Raw genomic sequence first — 25025 nt, forward strand, 5'->3', positions numbered from 1 at the left:
GATTGTGAAGGAATAACTCATAAATGTGTTTAGAATCTATAAAGTAGGAATTAAGTGGTGAATTGCTGAATAAATGTTATATATCATTATGGCCATCGTCAAACCTATTATTGATTAATCTTGACTGTAAGTTCCCCTTATCGCAAATTACATCACCTAACCAAGCCTCCGTGCTACCACTGTGTGTCCTTTCTGAAGGAGTGAAAGAATAAAGCCCGTTCTGTTCGTTATCCCTCACTAATGGCATGGAACCCCCTTGCCAACGTTGTAGTCAAAGTATGTGATTTTTAAAGAAAAAAACTGAAAACTTCATTGCATTAGCATTCAATTCAAATTACATTGAGTTATTAGATTCAATATCCATGGAGTCTCCGTAGGACATTTTGTTTCCTGTTTTACATTGCAAGAAAAATAGATGGACCACTGTGATATATGCAAATAGTAGTGTGAAGAAAACATCTCCTAAAGCATTTTAAAAGTCAGTTTAAAGTTATTAAAATTGCAGTATGAGATATATAGAAAAGCTAAAATAGTAATACTAAGTAATGAAGTGATTGGGTAATCAATTGCTTAATTGACTGGGTAATAAAAGTCTAACATGAATCATCTGTATACATAGAATTAATGATAAATAAAAAATCACTACAGTTGTAGAGGTATTTATGACTAATAAAGGAGATGAATTAGTGAAAAGTAAATACCCAGATTGGACTGAAAATTTAAAAGCCTTAAAATTCTTACTTTTATTATAAGCACATGCATACACACATACGTATGTATACATTGCCATACCAGGCTTAAGAAGGAATTTTGTGTATATTCTAGGAAGTCAACAACACACAAACCTTTATTGTATTTACTTCTCCTAATTAAGTTTTTTCCACATAGTATTTGGAACTACAATTGGGAATAGCTTCCCATTTCTCAGGGTACTTACATTCTAATGAGGAATCAATCAAGTTTACAGTCTGTTCCCATTTTAACCAAAGCATTAGCCATTTTGTTTTGAGTGAGTCATGTCCCCTTTCATATGTTAGTATAGGACAAGCCATATTAATTGTATTAATTTGCCTGATATAATCAAGCCAAATTAAAGAGCTTTGAAAAAAATGAATGGTTACTTTGGATAGACTATAGTATCTCAAATTAAGAAATAGTTAATTGTTATTTCTTTCTATGTACAATAAGTGAAATTAAGACTTCACTTTCGGTATATGTATACACATATATATGAGTAAAGGTAAGTAGGGGTAAATATAATTTCCCTACTGTATATATAATGCACCGTAAAGTATATAGAAAGTAAATTTGTATAGAAAAACATGAACATATGTATCTTCTAAAAAAAAATCTATTAGTAGTAATGCAAAACTGTATTATTTTGATTTCTCAGGTGAAATTTACCCCAAGATGTACCACATCTGTTTCTTTCTGGTGACATACATGGCACCGCTATGTCTTATGGTATTGGCTTATCTGCAAATATTTCGTAAACTGTGGTGTCGACAGGTATGTAATTTCTAAATAATTTTCTTCTGTTTTCTTTAGGATTGCTTAAAAACAAAAATTTGAAATGTTCTGATCCAACATAATTTGGCTCAGCAAATTATTGTGCATTCTAAAATAATGAGGTTCTAGCCAGGGTTACATGTCTAGGCATTTTTCTAGAGTGATATACAGGGAAAACATCTTATTACGTGGCTTAAGGACCTTAAAATTTAAACCAAAATTTAAACCTCTGTGATCAATTGACTTGATTTGTTTTGGTCTAGTCGTAAAATTAATTCTGCTTTTTATGACAAACGGCAAGTAAAAATTTCTTTACGGTTTTCTGAGACTGTAAGTCTGGAAGGTTATACTTTCGATACATTTTCACATATGGATTAAATCTCCAACTTCATAGATCTCTGTTTTTGGAGGAATAGAAGAATCAAGCAAAATGTAGAATTTTAAGAAGTGTTTATCACACTGACTTGAGGTTACTGCAGCTTGCTGGATAATTCTGCTACATCAGTGAAGGTTTGTATTCACTCACGCAGTGATTCATTCCTCAAATATTAATCACATAATTTTTGCATTCATGTCTCACAAACACTAAGAGGTCTAGTTTTGCCTTTGAGGAATTTCTCAGTTTATAGGACAGAGTACTTACATGCAGAGTGAAAATACATATAGGTGCAGGGAATCAGAGTGAAGGGGTATCTAATCCAGGACAAGTGCCATGTTAAGTTGCATCTTAATGATTTGAAGGAAATCAGTAACACACTTATAATGGCTTACAAAGATACGGACAAAGGATATGGCTCAGTCTCCTTCATTTTGTAAATTCTATCTTTAAAATGCCACAATTCTTAGTGATGTACTTCTCTCTTTCTCTAAATATTCTTCTTGTACGTTGAACTTCTCATGCTCATGGGAAGCCAAGCCACAGCTATGTGCTGAATTGGTTGCATGCAGCTGTGGTTGTATAAATGCGTCTCTTCAATCACATTGCAGTGACTCCTTTGTCTGTCTCTTCTGCTCCTCTAAGGTAAGGACAGTGCACTCTTGTATTTATCTTTGTATCCCTCCAATTAGCATATGCTCAGAACACATCAGACACTCGGAAAAACTTGATAAGAAAAAGTCAAAGAATACAAGATAGTGCTGGGAAGTTTAGATAAATGAAACATAAAGTATCCATTTCCAATTACTCACATAAAATTTCTCCAAAAAGGGCGGCACCCATGGCTCAAAGGAGAAGGGTACCAGCCCCATACACTGGAGGCGGTAGGTTCAAACCCAGCCCCAGTCAAAAAAAAAAAAAAAAACTTCTCAGAAAAAAACTGGAATTTTAAAAATGTAATAAAGGGGAAAAGCATTTATTGAGCATGTGGGTATAAGGGCACATTGATTGAGATTAGATTTTGACAGGGCATATTCAGTGTTAATATCCCTTATTTTTATATTTTTATACGTTGGTGTACACAATATGTAATAGATGCTTATATTTGCTTATTCATTTATTTGCAAATTGGCATAGCTTTAGAAGTCCTTCAGGGTTGTATGTAGATCTGTCCTGCTACCATCATATCACCAAAATTTATATGGTACCTCACATCAAGGGTTCAAAAAATACTTATTGAATAAATAGGACTCCCAAACTCTAAAAAAGATTTACCTCTCCATAATTTATTAACATCTGGTTCTCAATTTCTCAAACTCTAAAATAAATTTTAAAAACCATATCACAGGTTAAGAAATAATCCACATTCTTTGTATGAATTGCCCTGGTTAGTATAAGCTACATGAGTCAGAAGATTTGCAGCAAAATGCCTGGGCTGTGAAACTAAAATCATTTACAAAACAGATTGCAATGGAAAATGCCAAGTTCAGCTGAGCTCACTGTAGCAGCCACAATAAAGCAAATTAACCCCAAATGGGTGATTATATAGAATTCTGCTTGAGCAACTCTCAATTTCCAACTGTTAGCATCTATAAACAGAGTCACAAGGCTTATGTGTGCCATAGGCTACATCAAGCCAGCCATCAAATGAAAGGCCCATCCTATTTGCTTAAAATTACAGAGATGCATGAAATCTGGTGTATACTTTTGAATTAGCAAGTGTAAGATTATTAGTGAGTAAACTGTGTGTCCTTGTCTGACTTTCTCAAGAAGTTTCAGCCTCATTTAAAAAGTTGGCTAACACTTTGCTAAAATAAATTACTTAAATTCTCTTTTTTGACAATGTGACTCAGAGAACTCATTCAGAGAATTTTGCAGACTTCTCTAAAACTGCTCAAGAACTTCTTAATCTTAGCTTGCTTGTCCCTGTGTTAGCATTCTTGCCGGTTCTGAACCTTCAGATAATTCAACACTTAAACCTTAATCATCATGTGCACTTACGTTAATCCCTTTCATAAATATGTATTAAGCACTTACTATGTGTCAGGTAATGTGGGAAGCACTAGGTGTGAGCTGTAATAGCTAGTAGGATCTTAAGCTGTATTTCAATTTTCTAGGGACTATGAAAGACCTTCCCCTTCCCAGATTTTATCACAATATCTTATGAGGCCCTTTATTTGCAACACTATTCTAAGAGAAATTGAGATAAATAACATTAGGTGATGAAAAATTGGCTAGGGTGAGGAAATGAACAGCAAGTTGAAATCACACAGACACTATCAGGAAGGCAGTAAATTCAAGTGCACACAAAGAAATAAAAAGCACCAGTGAATGTAACTACATAGTTATCATAAAGGATCGTATAAAAATAATTTTGAAAATGTTTTCTTCTCTTATTGACTTAAAAGACAACTGAATAAACAAATGATCATAAAATTGGAAAGATTCAATTATATTATAGAAAACTGGAAAGATATAATTCAAAGGATAGAAGAGAAAATGGAGCTACATTGCAGCAAAATTTTTGTACTATAGAAGTTAAGTTGACGTTAATTCAAACAGGTTGTTTTGATTAAGTTACTATTTTAATGCCAAGTGTAACCACTAAGAAAGTATTTTATATCTATCTCTCTCTCTCTATATATATATACATATATAGTGAAAGAAATGAAAATTAAAATGGTATGTTAGAAAATATCTACTTAAGAAACAGAGGAACACAATAGCAAAATAGTAGATGTAAAGTGTATTTTCTCAATAATTACATTAAATATAAATCAATAAAATACTATAATCAAAAGGCATAGATTGGCAAAATAAATAAAACCAACCAATATTTTTAGAAAGGCAATGATTAAAGTTTATGCTGTCTGCAAGAGACATAATTCATATTCAAATATACAAATAGGTTAAAAATATAACGAAAAGATGTACCATGCGACAGTAACCAAAAAAGAGTGGAAGTGGCTATACTAAAATTAGATAAAATAAATTTAACCCTAACAAAAAGTATTTCTACAGACAAAGAGGGGTATTTTATAATATTGAAAGAATTAATCCATCAGAAAGATACCAAAGTTATAAACATAGATGCACTTACCAACTGAAACTCAAAATACGCTGAGGAAACATTAATAAAACTGGGACATTAAACAGACTATTCAACAATTATAGTTGAAAACTTTAATACTCCATTTTCAGTAATACATTCAAAAACAAGTAAAAGATCAACAAAAATATAAATGAAGATTTAAATAAAATGATCAACCACTGTACTTAACAGATATCAATAGAACATACCATCACAAATAAAAGGCTACAGAGTTGTACAAAATGCACATAGTACATTCCCCAGGATAGATCACATGATAGGCAAAAGCAAGCCTCAGTACATTTTAAATAATTAAAATAATGAAATAATGAAAATATATAGAATTATATTAGAAATTAACTACAGAAAGAAATTTGGAAGTTTACAATTCTATGGGAATGAAGTACTGGTCTTTAAAAAAAAAAAACAGTAGGTAAAAGAAGAAATCACCAAGAAAATTAGAAAACAGTTTTAAATCAGTGAAAATTAAAAGATAACATACTCCAAACACATACAAAATGCAACAAAAGAAGGGCTGAGAGAAAAATTGATAGTTGTAAACATCTACATTTAAAAAGACGACCTTCAATCAATACCTAACATTCTACCTTCAAGAACCAGAAAAGAAAAATATAGAAAAGATTTAAACACAGAGCAAATAGTAGGATGAAAATAATAAATATTAAAATGGAAATAGGAAAGAGGAAAAATTAAACTGAAAGTTAATATTTTGAAAAGATTGGAGAAAATGTCAAACTTTTTTGTAAATTAGCCATGAAAGAAAAGACTCAAAATACTAACCTCAGAAGTGAAAGGGGAGGCATCACTACTGACAGTACAAAAATAAAATGAATTTGTATTATTTTACAAAAATAAAATAATAGGGTATCATGAAAAAATGAATGCCAACTAATTAGATGATAACCTAGGTGAAATAGAAAATTTCGTAGACAGACCCAAACTACTGAAACTGAAGAATAGTGAGAACATCTGAAAAGACCTGTGATAATTAAGAAGATTGAGTTAGTACTCAAAAACTTTCCAGAGAGCCACCCAGCCACCCAGGTGGCTTCACCATCTAATTCTACCAAACCAGTTTAAAAGTATTAACACCAATCCTTTACATGCTTTTCAAAAAAAAAAAAACAAAACAAAACAGATAAATTATTCCCCATTTCATGCCATTAGGCCAAAATTTCCCTGATACTAAAATCACAGACATTATAAGAAATTAGTAGTACAATTTTATTTCAGGATATAAATGTGAAAGTATTCAACAAAATCCTATCAAACCCAATCCAACAGTATATAAAAAGGGTTATAGATGATGACCAAGTGTGATTTAACCCAGCAATGCAAGGTGGGTTTCATAAAGAAAAATCAATCAATGTAGTGCATCTTATCACTAATAAAAGGTAAAAATCAAGCAATCATCTCAGTAGTTGTAATAAAAGCATTTGACAAGGTACAATATTCTTTCATAAGCACTCAACCAACTAGCAATAAAAAAGACTTACTGAATATAATACAGGACGTCTAAAAACTTCATTCATACTTAACAGTGAAAGACCCAATGTTTCCCTACAAAGAGCAGGAACAAGACAGGAAAGTCTGCTATAACTACTTCCATTCAATAATAAGTAGAACTGATTCTCTCCAGAAAAATTATTCAAGAAATAATATTTATGAAAATAAAAATAGAAAGACTTTGACATTGCAAATTAATTTGTGTTTCTTTGGTGATACGTGAGGTTGAGCAATTTCTTCATATGTTTATTGGCCATTAGGCTATCTTTTTTTGAAAAGTTTTTGTTCATGTCATTTGCCCACTTCTTAATGGACTGGTTAATCTTTTCTTGCTGATTTACTTGAGTTCTCTATAGATTCTGGTTATTAGCCCTTTATTGAATGGATAGCACATGCATATTTCCTCCCATTCTGTAGCTTGTCTATTTGCTATATTAATTGTTTCCTTGGATGTGCAGAAGCTTTTTAATTTAACCAAATCCCATTTTTTTTTAATTTGCTATGCTTTCCCTGCAGACCTTCTTTATAAATTCTTTGCCTATGCTAATATCTAGAGGAGTATCTCCAACATTTTCTTCTAGAATTTTTATGGAACACAAAGCCAATCCCAGTGAGAATAGCTCATATAATGAAGTTCCAAAGAATACTGAGAAGAATAGATGTTTCTTTCATATTTTCAACCATGAATATCAGTAACAATCATAACTACTAGCAACTTCAATGAGTAAGGCATAGTTATATAGATAGACAGATAAAAGCCCTCAATACCTTTTAAATAACCAACAGGTAAAATAAGAAATCACAAAGAAAGTTAGAAAATATTTTTAAATCCATGAAAATGAAAACAAAACATACAAAATGCAACATAATAAATGCTGAGAGGGAAATTCAGAATTAGCTCAGAACCAATTCCATCAACTCAGTTTTCTACGGTCTTATTCTTCATCACCGTATTTAGTCTTAGATAATTTACCAGCCAGGATTCTTGATTTACATGTATTACAAATTAAGCATCCCTGATTTTAAGACTTAAACTTGAAATGCTTCAAAATCAAAAACCTTTTTCAGTGCCGACATGATGCCAGAAATGGAAAATTTCACAACTGACCTCATCTTGTGACATGCAATAGTCAAAACATGGTCAAAATTATTGAGAATTATTGACAATATTATATAAAATTACTTGTATATAAGGTGCTCCATTTGCAAGATATTCCATTATGTATATGAAAATAATTCGAAATCCAAACTTTTAAAGACTTCTAGCCCCAAGCATTTCAGATAATGGTTGCTAAATCTGTACACAACTTGTACACTTATAACTACAAAATATCATGGAAAAAAGTAAAGGACTACATACATAGAAATATATTATTTGTTCAGGGATTGGAAAATTTAATCTTGTTAAAATAGCAATAATTTCAAAATTGATTTATAGATTCAATATAATCCCTATAAGAATCTCAGATGTCTTTTTTTTCAAGCACAAATTAGCAAACAGATACAAAAATTAATGTGGAAGCTCAAGGGACAGAGGAATAGCCAAAATAAATCTTGAAAAAGAAAAACAAGTTGGTAAACTTATTTCCTAATGTCATATCTTAATATAAGCTACAGAGTTCAAGTCGTGTGGTAGTTGGATACAGATAGTTATATAGATCAATGAACTAGAATTCACAAATAGAATTCATTCATTTTTATATGTATGCTCAATTGATTTTAGACAGGGTTCTAACACAATTCAACAGAGTAAATCACAGTTTTGACAAATGGTGCTAGGATAACTCCATAGCCACGTGCAAAAGAATAGAGTTGGACCCACCTCACTCTATATAAAAAACTTAACTCAAAGTGAATTATAGGCTTAAATGTAAGAGCTAATACCAACAATCCTTAGAAAAAAACATAGAAGTAAATGATTATGACTTTGGGTTAGGCAATAGGTTCTTAAATAAAACACTAAAACCATAAACCACAGTGACACAATAGCTAAATTGGACACTATCAGAATTAAAACTTTTGTATCTCAAAGAGCACTATGAGGAAAGCAAAATTTCAATCTATATAATGGCAGAAAATATTTGCAAATTATATACATATTGAAGAATTTGTGTCCAGAATATCTAAAGAACTCTCATGAATCAATCATAAAAAAGAAATTCCCACTTAAAATTAAATTTAAATAGACATTTCTCCAAAGAAGATATATAAATGGCCAGTAAACACATAAAAAGATGCTCACTATCATTTCATCATTAGGAGAATGCAAAGCAAACCCACCATGAGATGCCTGTCCACACTCAGGAAGAAAGCTAATAACAATAATGATTTTGGAAAGACGGGCTATCACAATTGTTGGTGAGGAAGTGAAGACACTGAAACCCCTCAAACTCTGTGGCTGTGGGAAGAAATAAAAACATAAGCAGCTACTTTGGGAAACAGTTCGGTAGTCATTCAAAATCCTAAAGAAATAATTACCATAGGACTCCTCAATTCAATCCCTACATATATAGCTAAGAGAACTGAGAACACGTCTATACAAAAACTTGTATGTGTATGTTCATAGGAGCATAATTCATAGTAGCCCAAAATTAGAACCAACCCAACTATCCATCAATGGATAAATGAGTAAACTAATTGTGCTGTGTGCATGCAATTAAATATTATTTAGCTGTAAAAAGAAAAAAGAAATGCAGTACTTATCTCTGCTACAACATCAATCTTGAAAATATTGTGTTAAGTGAAAGAAGACAGGTAAAAGAGACTACATATGATCTGATTCTATTTCCATGAAACAAGAACGGGCAAAATTATAAAGGCAAAAAGATTTGTCCTAATGGGTTTGGAGCTTCATTTTGGGATGAAGAAAATGTTCTAAAGTTAGATAGCGATGATTCCATGGTTGCACAACTCTGTGAATATTCTAAAATCACTTATTTGTATCCCTTAAATTATAAATATTATATTAACAAATCTGTCTTATTAAAAAAGAAAGAACATGGCTCAGCACTTGTAGCTCAGTGGCTATGGTGCCAGCCACATACACCAGAGCTGGAGTGTTCGAATCCAGCCCAGGCCTGCCAAACAACAATGATAACTATAACAAAAAATAGCTGGACATTGTGGCGGATGCCTGTAGTTCCAGCTTCTAGGGAGGCCGAGGCAAGAGAATTGCTTAAGCCCAAGAGTTGGAGGTTGCTGTGAGCTGCAATTCTACAGCACTCTATGAGGGAGACATAGTGAGACTCTTTCTTCAAAAAAAAAAAAAAAAAGAAGAACACAATTATGTTTTTTTTTAAATCAGATAGTTGAAGAAATTATTTTCGAAAATTCTCCTGAAACAAGGAAAGAAAACAGGTTAAATGCACAGTTTAACATGTTGTAGCAAGAGTGTGAGTTTAGTGTGTGACTGAAATTTCTAAGGTCTAGAGGAGTGAAGAAACTTAGACATCTATCCAGGGATAACCATATACGAGATTCCAGAGAGGAAAGAAGAAACGAATTTCCATAAAGAAGAGCTAATAGACTGGGTGATGGGGTAATGTTGCAAGACAACAAATCTGGGGTTGGATAAGGAAGCACAGGTTGGTGGGGTTAGGTAACAGGATGAGGTATTGCAGTTCTAGTCCACAAATCTATCTGGAGACTCTGAAAGGGTGAGAATGACGATAAGGGACAAAGAAAATTATGATCCTCATCATAAGAATCTATCATGCAAATTATCAATTTTGACAGAGCAATGCTAAGGCAAGAAAACAAATGTGTTAAGAAGTCATAGAGGTTAGTGGGGAAACGTCACAGAATCAGGACACAATCATCCTCAAATATGAGAGACAAGAAAATGTCCCACACTCCCTGCTGTTTCAAGTTATTGTTTCTTGTAAGACAGCCCATGTGTACCACGTTGCACTTTATTATGACGAAATGGGCGAGGAGTCCTGGAACAGGGTTAGAGTAAAGCAGACTTGACTTCCTAGAGCAAGCATTTGCTAAGTGCCAAGGAAAGCGTCATCCAAACTCTCAGGCCCCTCTAGCTACAAGCTACCAGCTTTCCCCCTCGCTCCCACTTAACAGATAAAATTCTTGACTTATTTCCACTTAATCCTCTCCCTTTTCTCACTCTATCTCACTGCCACTGTTTTCTCAGCCTACCTCATCTGCCTTTGAATTTCATCACTATATTTTCATCACTATTATGAAGTAGCTTGCACTAACGTCAAGGATTATTTCTTCCCTTCCCTTCCCTTTCCTTTCTTTCTCTCCCTTCCCTCCTTCCTTCTCTTCCCTCCCTCCCTCCCTCCCTCCCTTCTTTCTTTCTTTCTTTCTTTCTTGCTAAGGCTCAAGTGCAGTGATGCAAGAGAATTCCTAGACTCAAGAAATCCTCCTGCTTCAACCTTCCTACTGTCTTAGACTATAGACATGCACCATCCTGTCCTGCTAATATTTTTGTTTCAGTTTTGCAGAGATGGAGGTCTCACTAAACTGTCCTAACTGGTCTTGAACTCCTGGCCTCAAGCAATCCTTCCATCTTGGCCTCCCCAAGTTCTGAGATTACAGATGTGAGCTACCATACCCAGCCTAGAGTCACCAATGATTTCTAAAGAATATTTTACCAAAGTTTTCTTGCTTATTCTTTTGGCAACATTGAGCAACATTGTTCATGGTTTCATTGTTCATATATTCCCTTCCTGTGGCTGTCCAATATGTCTTTCTGCTTCTCTTTACTTTAAATAGTTGTCCTCTTTTCCCTGGCTCTTAGAGGACACTTTGCCGAATGTCGTCACAGCTCCATACCTTTATGTGGTCAGTCTCTTTCTTAGACACTTTCTTAATGAGATAAATTGGAAATTCATACAACAGACTAGTCCTCGAGGATACACACAATCCCAATACACATAAACGTACACTTTATTTTTATTATGAGTCTTAAGATCAGATGACAAATGTCCTGCAACTTTACTCTTTTAAAAATTTACTTTGGCTAACCCAAGTCCTTTGCATTTTTATAAAAAAATTAAAATCAATGCTTCAATTGTTACAAAAAAATCTGCTATGATTTTAAATGAGATTGATTGCATTAAATCTATAGCTCAATCTTGGGAGAATTTTCATGTTAATAATATTAAATCTTCTAAACCATAAGCATACTGAATCTCTTCATTTATTTAAATCTTTCTTAGTACCTCTCAGCAATGTTTCATGGTTTTCTTTTTACATGTTTTGTTCACATTTTATTATATGTATGCCCCAAAATGCATTCTTTTGTTATTAAAACTTTTGTTTTATAATTTAATTTCCTATTCGTATATTGTCAGCATATAGAAATGCAATTTATTTTTGCTAATTCATTTAGTGTCTTGCATTTTGTTAAATTCATTTATTAGTTCACTTGGGATTCTATTTTATTATTTTTAGAATCCTTAGGATTTTTGGTAAGCAATAATTTTTTCTCAATAAAATACATCTGTATGCATTTTACTTATTTTTCTTGTCTTCTTGTACTGGCTAGTAACTTTAGGACAATAGCTAAATTCTTTTCATAGACGCCCTTCATCAGGTAGAGAATTTTTCCTTCTATTACTATTAACTGAGGATTTTAATCATAAATGGGTATTGCATTTTTAAAATGCTTTTTCTTTATTTATTGAAACGATCATTTCTTTCTTCATATTGTTAATATGATATATTATGTAGGTTGTTTTTTGAATGTTGAGCCTATAGTGCACAGCTGGAATAAGCCTAATTGAGCAAACTTTATTATCCTATTTATATAATGCTGACTTGATAACATATTTTTAAGGTGTTTTTTAACTTTATTCATGTGGAATATTTAGTTGTTTGCTGTCTGGTTTTGTCAGATCTTTGATTGTCAAGATAATAATAGCTTCACGAAAATGGCTAGTAAATATTACTTATTTATCAATTTCATAAGGATTCTGAACAAGATAGGTATCATTTATTCTTTAATGTTTGATAAAATTCATTAATGAACTATACACATAGACCTAGAGAATACTTGTACCAAAATTTATAAGCACAGTGTCAGTTTTGGTAATTTCTGGTTTTTAATGGATTTGTGCATTTCTTGTGTATTGGCAAACTGATTGATTGTTCATGATCTCTTCTTCCCTTTTCAATGCCTGGAGCATATTTTCTCTTTCCCTACAACCTCAGCCTGGTCAAAAATTACTTCTTAGACAGGGTGGGGTTTAAGGTCTATCATTTACATGGTATTTCCAGTTCATAATTGTGGTAGTACCTCCCTCAGAATGTATTTTTGTGTGAAAGCGGATTTATAAAGTTTATTCATAATAGTAGACTAAAAGTGGTGTGTGGGTGTGTGGGCATGACATGAGTACTTTCCACAGTCAGAGGTCACTGGGCCCTCACTGACGTGAATGACCTTCCCACATGAACAGCATCCCAGGGCGGATCTTTCAAAGTCCTCTTGTATGACTTGTATGATTATTATTGCTTTTATATAACTAGGCAAGTAGTCAAGGATTTACTAACTTCTGTATCATATTGTGTTTATTACTTTGTACCATAGTGTAAAAAGATGAACTTTGTAGTCACATGGACGTGCATGCAAATTGTGGCTTGAGTTTTTGTATATATATATATATATATATATGTAAATATGAACTTGGATATTTTATTTAATTCTTAGTGTCTCCTGGAGCAATATTTGTAAACTGGGATTTATAATCATCTACTTTTAGCGATGCATTAGGGATTACTCAAGATGACATACATAGTCCCTGAAGCTCAGTTATCATCAATGATTTGATTCCTACTAATTTTATATAAAGTTCCCCTTGACATTCAGTTTCTCTGGACAGCTTATCAATTGAGAAAGTCACCTGTTTTCAAAATAAGTACAGGATTAACCATCTTTTGTCCCTATTTAAGTAGCCATCTAAAAGGTCCATAGCCACATTTTTCCCTGATTGCAGGGACCATAACTCTGCTCCCCATGGTAATTTTTCCTTATGGGAACTGTATTTAATGATTGCTGAAATCATCAGATGTGGAATCTTGGCTCTCTCCTTGAGGGGAGAACTCAATGGTAAAATCAATAAAGTTTAAATTATCTCTCAGATATCATTTAGAAAACAGTTCAAAGTCACTTAGCAGACACTGTGCTAGAGTCTTCTGGAACTTTCCAGCATTCAATGTTGGTTCCTGTCAATTATTTTAAAAAATGCTATGTAAAAAGAAAGTCACAGGGGAAAGAGGATTCTCAGCTCCTGTCCCCCACCTGAGAGATGAATAGAGTTGGGAGAGAAATAACCTATCAGAGGTTTTTCTACTTAGCGGAAAGTTTTCATTAATATCATCTGCCTCTTTTTCAAGACAGAAGATGGTCAAAGGGAGCATCATATTAATTTATGTGTGTGAACATAAAAGTAAAAATCTGTTCTCAAGTTAAAGATTATCTAACAGACTTTGATCATATGGTGTAAAAAACAACAGACTCCCTCTGACATCCATTCTGAGAGACCACAGGGACACATTGGTCTCTCCTGGCTTGCAGCAGGGAGATAAAAGCAACAGCTGAATAATCTTAATAGAACTAAGATGGCCTTATATTGTGCTTGCTGGAGTTTTTCCTCTTTAAAAAAATTACACATGCTGATTTTTATTGTTTTACTCGCTAAGCCTTATCCATCTTCATGAGCTTATAATTAAGAAAATATTATACTTGGAGGGACTCCAGGCTATTATCAAATACAACTGAAAAGGAACGGAAAAGTACAAGTTGTGTAACTGTTGTTCCATAGCCCAGCTATTTGAAATGTTGATATAAGACCATCAGGAATTCTCAGTGTTTTGTGGGCATTTTAAAGAGCCGCAGGACAAAATTGGTTTCAAACAATTCATAAATACAAGTAGTGAACAGAGAATATTTGATCTGTTTTCCTATACTTTTCATTCAAAGGTTTGCTTTGTCAAGACTTAAGCAGAAAACCTAATAAAAGCACTAGGTAGTCAGGGCCTATCTCTCTATCGGGCAGCAGATGGCAGTGTTGACGCATGAAAAATCCGTCCACGTTCCCCTTGACAGTCCCTGCAGATTTTCCTTTTCCTTAAACTAAGTTAGGTAAAGAACTCGAACAAGATAATATAGTTGACATCCCTGTACCATTGCCCTTCCATAGGTTTTTCCCCTTCTTACACGGAGATATCTTTTCCACTTGGAGCTCTCTTTAGGCGTCCACAAAATTGTGATGTTTTAACTTTTTGTCCACCCAAACCCCTATTTGGCATTCAGCTGAGTAAATGCCAAGAAAATACTCAGCTCAGCAAATGTTCTGGAGAAACAGGCGCTCCAACCTCCCAAGCGTCCGGGACACTTTCCTGACTGTCTTCTAATTAAATCTCCCAAGTGGAATTTTCCTAAGTCAAATAGCAATGCAGACTCTCTTCCTCCATTCAGATCCCTGGAACATCGTCTGTAGTTCAGAGAAAGTGGAAGCCCCTGCAGCCTGTGTCACAGCCTCGGGGATCAGGACAACAGACCAAGTCTAGGATAAGCGCTGTGGCCGCTGAAATAAAGCAGATCCGAGCCAGAAGGAAAACGGCCCGGATGCTGATGGTGGTGCTTTTGGTGTTTGCAATTTGCTATCTACCAATTAGCATCCTCAATGTGCTAAAGAGGTAAAGTTCATCTCTTGTTTGAAAGTGAAGTTGCCTGTCATTTCTTGGTTCCTAATTAAGAGCTGTGTGTATTTTTAGTTAACAAAATTTTAAACTCTCCGCCTAGATAGCTTGTCAGGCCGAGGTAAGGTGAGTAGCCTTTTAGAATGCTCACACACACTGACGCCGGTGTCCGGGCCGATTCTCGGTTGAATGGCAGATATAAAACAGATGTTTCTCCAATCTCTTCAAGCTAATTGCTAAGCCTCAGATACGGAAAAAGTTCTAACGCTAAACAACTAATTTACAGCCTGCAGTTCTTTTTTGATGAGAACAAATGGGTTTTCCAAAACTTTTTGTTTTCAAAGACACAGGCAATCTTGACAGAATTCTCTCTAATGAAAACAGAGATAAGACTGTTTTGTTAGTTTTCTCATCATATACTTAAAAGCGCATTTTTGAGCACTAGACAACAACAGCTACACAGTAATCAAGGCAGATGAAATGTGTTGAATGTTTTAAAACTAAGAAAGAAGAAAGAAAATCCATTTCCTGGAGTCTGAATCAAACTCAGGACAACTGTTAATAAAAGACAGCACAAAGTTTTTCAGTGAGGGAAAGTGTGTTATTTGTTATGCTGCAGAGTCAACTATTAAGTTCAAACCATTGACCAAGGTCATGAACAGCAGAGGCAGAGGCAGTGGGACCCCCTGCACTTCATGGCCAACGAACTTAATTAGGAATTATCACAACTGTTGTACATGGACTGTTCCCAAGGCAATACTAATTTTATTTATAATCAGCTTCAAACTTAAACTAGACTTGCTCCTCTTACTTTTCCCTGAGTCAGAGTCAGTGGTGTACTCCTCACAGCTGGGAGTCCTAGAGCTCTGGCTAGAATTGGACTAACAATGGTATAACCAGCTGCAGTGATTCTCATTCTTTGGCCCTTGTTTTCTGTTGTTTTTTTAAAAAAAGTTACACTCCTTTATTATTTTATTTTATTTATTAATTATTATTATTGTTTTTGCAGTTTTTGGCCAGGGCTGGATTTGAACCTGCCACCTTCGGTATATGGGGCTGGCACCCTACTCCTTTGAGCCACAGGTGCTGCCCCTGGCCCTTGTTTTTGATTGCTTGATACTTTTTTTTTCAATGAAGAAGAAGTGGAAAATAAACTTTTATTCAGAAGTATTGTTTATAGCAGGCAAAGCTTTAAAGGTATATGAATCTTATACCTTAAAGCCTAGGTCCTTGAGACATTTGCCAGCTCCAAAGAAAATGAAAATTATTTTGCCTTCCATATCTTTTCATGCTTTCTCTCTTATTTTTATTTATTTATTGTTTTTGCTTGCAGAAATTCCATTTAAATTTATTCTGGTCTTTTGCTAGATGATGTTTTCTTTTCTTATGAACTTTATAAATATGTTATGTACTGGATAGTTTTTCTTCCCTTTCTCTCTTTTTCTTTTTACTCTTTTAGTTGGTCTAAATTCAAGAAAAATCAGATTTAATAATCCCTGAGTTGTTTGTTTGGGTTCTCTGTATCTCAGCACTTGCTCCTCTTAAAAATTACTTTCAAATACCTACTTATAAATAATATTTCTCTTATTCATCTCACTTAAATATTTTTCTTTCCAAAGAAAACAAATAACTTTCAAGGGAGAAAGTCCGTGATGCATTTAAATTATTTAAATCATATTGGACATTCTTCTCTTTTGCACAAAATAAAAGCTTTTTTTAATTAAATCATAAACATAGATCATGTATACATTCTTGCATTTATGGGGTGCAATGTGCTGATTTCATATAGAATTAGGAGTGTTTACATCACACTGGTTAATGTATACCTCATCTCGTTTACTTAATTACTGTGTTAAGACATTCAATAAAAACTTTTAAAAATAAAATAGAAAATGTTTTTTCTCATTACCCTATACCTTTTCTTCAAATATTTATTGCTTTCCCCTTGCATATTAAATTTTTTTTTCTTTCTCTCAAAGAAATAAAAATTCTTAGGTCTCTTTCCTTGAAATTTAACTTTTTGCCTGATTAGTCAAAACCTACTTCTTTAAAGCAATCCTTATTAATCTAAGACTAGACTTCAAAGATATTTTTAGGGACAGAGCACAGTGGCTTGTGCCTGTAATACCAGCACTCTGGGAAGCCAAGGCAGGTGGACTGTCACAGCTCAGGAGTTGGAGACCAGCCTGAACAAGAGTAAGACCCCATCTCTACTAAAAATAAAAAAACTAGGGCAGCCCCTGTGGCACAAGGAGTAGGGCGCCAGCCTCATAAGCCAGAGGTGGGGGGTTCAAAGCCAGCCCTGGCCAAAAACTGCAAAAAAAAAAAAAAAAAAAAGCTAAAAAAATAGAAAAACTAGCCAACTAGCCAGGCCTTATGGAGTCCCAGCTACTTGAGAGGCTGAGGCAAGAGGATCACTTGAGGTCAAATATTTGAGGTTGCTGTGAGCTATGACATCACAGCGCTCTACCCAAGGTGACAGAAGGAGACTTAAAAAAAGAGATATTTTGAGGTAGCTATATTGTTTCACTGTATACTCTGATAAAATTTTAGTAATGTACAACATCACTGCATTCTGTGAATGCATTTCTATCATATATCTTCTTATTTAAAAAAATAAATACAGATAGGGCACAAGTCATATAATCCATGATGCTGCCTCTGACAGGAGATACATTATTATCTTTGATAATAATTTATTAACTTATGGAGTAGGTATAAGTTATCTGATGTAGGTTAGTGAATAGAATTTGGTAGGTTAGATATTTCTAAGTATGGAGAAAATCTTAAAATCATCTTTAAGGATATCATAATAAAATATTTTCAGAGCTTAAAAATTAAAACTGATGAATTTTAAGAAATTACCAGAATTCTGCCTGTTAAAAACGAGTTCTTGTCTGGGTCCTACGGCAGCCCCAGAGGCCAAATTTCCAAAAGGCCAGGAAAACTGGAGTTGACCTATGGTACTTTGGTTAACGTATACATGAAAGTAGGAAAAGATACTTGCAGCCTGCAATTTCAAAGTGCTTTTTAAATAACATACATAATTGAATTATCAACACACTATTGCTGGGTTGTATTTGAAACAAAGTGAAATAAGGGAAATTCAAATTCTGCATTCTTATTCAAAAGAAATACTGCCCTAGCTGTTTACAGAAGGAAGAGGCCCTTCTCAGACCTGATTTGGTTTTTGATTTATTAATTGTGCCCTGGAGATTCTGTTCAGGTGCTGAAATTATCTAAGACCAATTGCAGTGTCAGAAAACTGTAAGTGGTCAATCAATGCCTGCGCAGAAGACAACAGCTGTCAGACAGCCCTTATCAAGAGCCTTATTCACCTTTGAATTTAGTTCATTGAAGGTACTTTCCAGAATCACAATGAATTTCTGTTACTGCTTCTTTCCCTGCAGAGTATTTGGAATGTTCACCCACACTGAAGACAGAGAGACTGTGTACGCCTGGTTTACATTTTCACACTGGCTTGTATATGCCAATAGTGCTGCGAACCCAATTATTTATAATTTTCTCAGTGGTGAGTTTCAGCTGTTTCTTCTATAAACCCAACCAAGGGTGAGGAATCAATGATCGGAAGGTTTCAAACATTCTTGAACTATAAGAAAAGTTTAGTTGCTACTCAGATTTTTTTTCTCCTGGCCTGATTGGTGTTGAGTATTTTTGTTTTCCTTTATGTGATAAAATACATGTTATTTAACTCATCAGATAAAATCATCTAAGTTTTTTTCTCCATAAAAATTGTTGAAATAAGAGAAAAGCATTGTGAGAAATCAATAATACAGAGTCTATGTGACATTCTTTAAACTTACGATTTACAAGGAAATAAAATAATTTAAACTGTTTTGCCTTGCTGCATTATTCCTTAACCAAGATGTCTCGCCTAATTGAGATTGAGTTGGAAACTATTCACTTTGAGATATTTTCCCATATTTACATTTCTCTTGGGATTGTCATCTCTTGGTTCATCTCAAGAATTCTCTCTGACCACCAAAAATAATATTAACCAATAATCTAAATGACACACATACACATGTCTATCTCTGTGAAGTCAACATAATTATAAAAATCCTTTCAATACGATCATTTCCTACTACCATTTGATTTATATTTTGCCTATCTTCCTTTTAGAATTATGTTTTATGTTTTGATTAGCTACATCTTTACATTGCCTTCTTCTCCAACCCATTGGCTGCTCCTTTGCTATTTCTGTCTTCACGTATATGGTAATTTTATAAGGAAGAATAGCAATTCATTTTATTGCATACTTAATAAATTATGTAAATCAACTTCATCTTTGGCCTTCTGACGGCATAGGTTAAAAAGAAAAAGGCAACCAATTCGATTTTTTAAAAATAGCTTTGTCTTAAGAAACAAAGAAAAGATTGCACTACTGTACTAAGACTCTAAGTCTGCACCAGCAGGTAAAACCGATAAAAAGTTGTGATAAGAAGTGTTTGAAGTGGAAGCCACGAAACCAAGTCCGATCCTGGTATGGGGGTAAAGGGTGAGTTAGGAGAGGCCACTGATAGTCCTAGAGAACTTGTTATACACCTGCTATTGTGCTAGGTCCTTAAATGTCCATCTTCTCATTTATCTACTTAATAACTCAGTGGAGTCACTGAGGCTCAGAGAGAAAAAAAAAAAAGATTCCTAACAGTGTCACTTACTCTAATAAAGGTGATTTGTTCATCTTCATAGTTCTCTACTTTCTCATCAGTAATTTAAAACTAAAACACGCGTTCTAAAGCTCCCCCCCTTCTTTTTTTTTGTTCTGCCTTATGTAGATTATAAAACTGAAACTTTTCTAGATATTTTAATATATTTTTCTGGATACTGTGTGGAATTGTGTCAGTAGTGGCATTTGTACCTAAAATAGATTTTATTGCTTTTGAAATAATTAAGAATCTCTGGGCATTCCTCTACAGATGACCGCTTCTATTATAGTTTTATGGTAAAAGTCTACCTAAGTATACACAAATATATGAGGATTGACTGTAGAGGAATAAAACAAACTCTAAACCTCACATATGAAAAGTGGTCTCATTATTTTATGGAAATACATCATTGTTTCAAGAGTCTACCCAGCTTCCAATAAACTCAATTTCCTTTCTCTATTTTCTCCATCTTTGCAAAATATTACACCTCATCGTTAGTGTGGCTCAAGGGAGCAAGTCGGTTGGACCCTATTCACGACTTGTTGAAACAGTTACGCATAATTCCTTTTCCTTTCCTTCTCTCTGGTTTGCCAGGAAAATTTCGAGAGGAATTTAAAGCTGCATTTTCTTGCTGTTGCCTTGGAGTTCACCATCGCCAGGAGGATCGGCTTACCAGGGGACGGACCAGCACAGAGAGCCGGAAGTCCCTGACCACCCAGATCAGCAATTTTGATAACATGTCAAAACTTTCAGAGCAAGTTGTGCTCACCAGCATAAGCACACTCCCAGCAGCCAATGGAGCGGGACCACTTCAAAACTGGTAGAATATTTATTCATATGACAAGATACCTGAGTAAAACTATTCTTTTTCGGCTCGGCGCCTATAGCTCAACCGGCTAAGGCACCAGCCATGTACACCTAAGGTGGCAGGTTCGAATCCCCAGCCCGGACCCGCCAAACAACAATGACGGCTGCAACCAAAAAATAGCCGGGCGTTGTGGCTGGCGCCTGTGGTCCCAGCTACTTGGGAGGCGGAGGCAGGAGACTCGCTTGAGCCCAGGAGTTGGAGGTTGCTGTGAGCTGTAATGCCACGGCACTCTACCCAGGGGGACAGCTTGAGGCTCTGTCTCAAAAAAAAAAAAAAAAAAACTATTCTTTTTAAAATCACTGGAAAACAGAAATTTTATTATCCCAATGATTGGAAGCTAAAATTACTTGTAGATCCATTTTTAAAAAAAAAAAAACTATTGTTCTTTGGAAATAAAAAAAGTCGTATTAAAATAATCTCTCAAGTTTTGATTTAAATGTGTTAGAAGTTTAACCTTCAACTGAATTTAATTCAGAGGATTTCACTTTAGGTTTCATGTATGGTAATTTTTGTCAATTAAATGTTTGAACATTTCTAATTCTTCTTTAAGTCCTTATTATTTTGATCTCTCACATTCAAATTCTCCCCAATTACCTAAAGTAGCCCATTGATTTTCTTTGGCTACTAAGAGAAGTGGCCATTGCAAACTTAATTGACAACACGCACATTAGTTGAGTTTATAGTTTTTTAAAAATCACAAAAGATTGTGGTTACAGGTGACATCTGAGAAAATATTTACATAGAAAATAGTAAAATAGCATATTATATTAGGTAATTCAAAATCTAGCTTTCAGAACTACATGAAATATGTACTAGCAAACCCTATTTTTCCATGAATTTCATCACTCATTGACACAATTTTCTCAGGTTTCTAAATTGACCGTTGCTAACAGTTTTCTCTTGCCTATAGCCAGAAAGATTTTGAATTAAAATAAAAGTTTCTGAGTAACTGCTAATACATAATAATTTCCATCTCTAAGGAAAGACTTTACCATTTAAGAATAAGAGAAAATCACATTATTTTATTCTCCTAACCAATAAAAATGATGTAGACAGCCTTGACGGATCAAATTAAAAATTCACTACTGTGCTAAGTGCTAGGGAATGGGAGGGTGGTGGTGGGTGGGAACATGCTTTCAAAGGAGCTGTAGTCTAGTGAGGGAGAGATGTAGATGAAGACCAAAGCTGTGAATGACTTGGGGTGGGGGGACAATTCCTGGGCATGGCAGAGCCACCAAGCACAGTGGTCCTCTCTAGAACCTTGGTAGTATGACTACACTTTATTTCTTTCCCATTTAATTAGGTAACAGTTAGTATCAGCAAGTTCCACCAGAGCCTGGGGCTGAGTACCAGGTGGTTAGGAGACTCCAGAGAGTCACTCACAACTCACAAATGAATAAGACTATCACATATTTTGTCCAACTGGAAGATCTGGGAGTCAAAGCCTTGACTATTTTAAATTTGTACCCCTGAAAAATTCTTCTGCTTCAAATATTCACTTTAAAATTAAGTTAAAAGTACAATAGGTATTTATGAAAAAGACGTTTTTCCTCTTTTGCTATACCAGCAGGTGTTTTGGTTGTATTGAAAAAAAGATATGGAGCATGGTATTTAAAAGATTTTCACAGAAGATAGTTAATATATTCTTTCCCACTCACCAACCTCTGAGATAAATGATACTACCAAATTATCCACATTTTATTTTTTAAATCTTAGAATTTGAGATTTTGTTACCCTGTGCCTTGTCACTACACAAAGAAAAACTACCCTCTTATGCAAGACTTATTGAGATTATATTATTACATAGCCACACTATATTGATGAAAGCAAACTATTTTAACTCTCTCCTTTCTCCGCTTTGGACATTAGAGAACTTCTTATTTATGCTGCATGAAAGGAGAGTTGTAATTTTCAGATAGTCATGAAAGCACTTTAAATAGTGTGAGGATATCATCAAATAACATTGATATATGCCTTAATAGCAAAGTATTAGCTCAGAGTAAGAATAAATTCTTTAGACTTTAGTATGCTTACGTCTTGTCATTTGAGGTGGGGGGAAGGGAGGGGAAAGAGAGAGAGAGAGAGTGGGACAGACAGACTGGGAGGCACGGGGAGGGAATGAGAAAGACTGACTTGGGCAGCCATTATGACACATCAATCAGAAGTCAGAGTTCTTTGGCTCTAAATCAATGATTCTCAAAGTGCAGTTGCTAAACCATCAGCGTCAGCATCACCTGGGAGCTTAGCAGACATGCAGACTTCCATCCTGTCCCAATTTAACTAAGCAGAAATTTGGGGGGGGTATTCAGGAATCTGTGTGTTAACAAGCCGTACAGGTGATTCTGAAGCATCCTAAGCATTGAGAGCCACTGCTTTAAATGATACTACCTGACATCAGATTTTTAGCCTGTGTGAACTAAAGTCTCTTACTGCACAGGTTTCTACAACAGGGGCCACCATCATCAGTACTGCCAACCTGTGGAGGTCTGGGAGAAGCAGCTGAGTGTTGATGTTGAACCTCACCACTGTCATCTCACTCAGAGAGACAATGGTTTACAAAGCCATTGCCACCGTGCTGTGAGCCAGGTGTGAAAGAAGACTGGGTCAAGGCACTGGTGTACTTCACGTCCACCTGGATGACCTGAGTTTTTAATTAAAACTTTCAACTCTCCCATTTTATTTATACTTGCTAAAGTTAAAATTTTGCAGAAGCAGACAGTTTCTGAGAATGATGATTGCCTGGAACGAAAACTGATAAACTAAAACCAGTAATGACAAGAAAATCTGGGAATGGAATAACAGACTGTACATAGCACTCAACGTGTGGAACCAGGAATCCTGAGCAGTCTGAATTTTGTATGATTACTATAATAGGACAAATGGTAAATAAGCAGGTGTTCCCAAAATCCTGCCAGTCATATGAAACGGTCAACTCCTTTCCTCATTATGTGCCAGTGACACCAATGTGAAGATGTCTTATGAAAGGAAAGTGTTGAGACTGTTTTATATTATGCATTGAACTACATGTTTCTCTCTCTCTTCTCTCTCTGTCTCTCTCTCTCTGTTGTCTCTCTCTCTCCTGTATTTCAAAGGTTTAATGTAAGATCAATGTCACTGAAATTTTGTTATCAGCAGGGATGATGATATAATTCTATCTGATATTGCATCCACTTGAACCTAATTATTCCTGAATTTCTACAAAAACCATAGACACCTGGATGTTGAATTCATTCATTCTTGGAAAAAGATTACTCTGTTAGAAAAACCACTTCTACATTTTCCAAAGCTTGCAGAATTTATCAGGCATCAAATACCTGTTACAATTATTAATGAGTTAATTGCAAGTGACAAGCTCAGTGATAATGAATTTCACTCCCAGGATACAATGTTTTAATGAAAATTAAGGTAAATACATAGGTTTATAAAATGGAATCTGGATATGCTGAAACTTGAAATACCAGAATGGCAAAAACCCCAAAAGTGTTTAGGGACCCAAATTGTGAGGAGGGCTATTACTGTTTTAATATTAGTATAATAATAAAATGTACTTGATGTAAGTCATATTAGCAACTAACTGCATTTCAAAAAATTGGCAAGTCATTATAATTTAGAAAATCTTTCAATACCAGGAAATTTTACAACAGATGACTTTTCTACTTCCTCCAAGTCACAAATTTAAAAAAAGAATAAATTCTAATAGGTTTGATTCAATTAGTCTTCAAACTGCATGTAGCAAATCACAGATTTTCTTTTAGAGACAATATATAGAGAAAGTAAGGTTAATTTAAGTCTGTGCTATTACCTTCTGTACCACAGAAAATAAAGTGCCAAGGCATGACACACACTATTATTTCCCAAGTTCAAAGGGAATTGTTTTCTACACAACTACTACTACTAACGAGGGGGGCAATACCCCCTCCACTTGCCACGTATTTCTATTCTCTTAAATTTTCATTATAATCTTTGGAGTTAGAATGTCCTTTAAGTTTTTCATGAAATGTATTTCTACAATTGTTATACCCCATGTGTGTTATGTTACATCAGTTGTTTAACAATTATCTTATCTCTTTAGTGTTCTTTATGCCTGATTGTACTGTGTCTTCATAAAGAAATTTCTTTTCCAATCCAATGTGATTACACACCTATTGCTGTAAAGGATGTGCATTATGTAATTTTTAAGTAAAAAACCTATTGAGACTTCTATAATCACATTCACACTGCCCTCTCTTTTGTATGAAAAATCTTCTTGTTGTTCATTAGATGAGTTGGATATTCACTCTTAATTAGTGTCAAATATTTTCAGTTAGGGATTGAATTAAG

The 25025-nt window shown here is 34.5% G+C and overlaps 1 protein-coding gene across 1 annotated transcript in view; it reads left to right on the plus strand.

Moving 5' to 3' along the window:
- The window catches only part of HCRTR2 (hypocretin receptor 2), a 99601-nt gene extending 78940 nt beyond the window's left edge, over window positions 1–20661 (plus strand). The window contains exons 4-7 of the mRNA XM_003789655.3: window positions 1394–1509; window positions 14944–15164; window positions 18578–18699; window positions 20432–20661. Of these exons, the coding sequence (XP_003789703.1) occupies window positions 1394–1509; window positions 14944–15164; window positions 18578–18699; window positions 20432–20661 (689 nt within the window). The remainder of the gene's footprint in view (window positions 1–1393; window positions 1510–14943; window positions 15165–18577; window positions 18700–20431) is intronic.
- Window positions 20662–25025: the final 4364 nt, after the last annotated feature.

Source organism: Otolemur garnettii, unplaced genomic scaffold, assembly GCF_000181295.1.
Source record: "Otolemur garnettii isolate 467f Iridium unplaced genomic scaffold, OtoGar3 scaffold00035, whole genome shotgun sequence".
In the NCBI taxonomy this organism is placed as follows: Eukaryota; Metazoa; Chordata; class Mammalia; order Primates; family Galagidae; genus Otolemur; species Otolemur garnettii.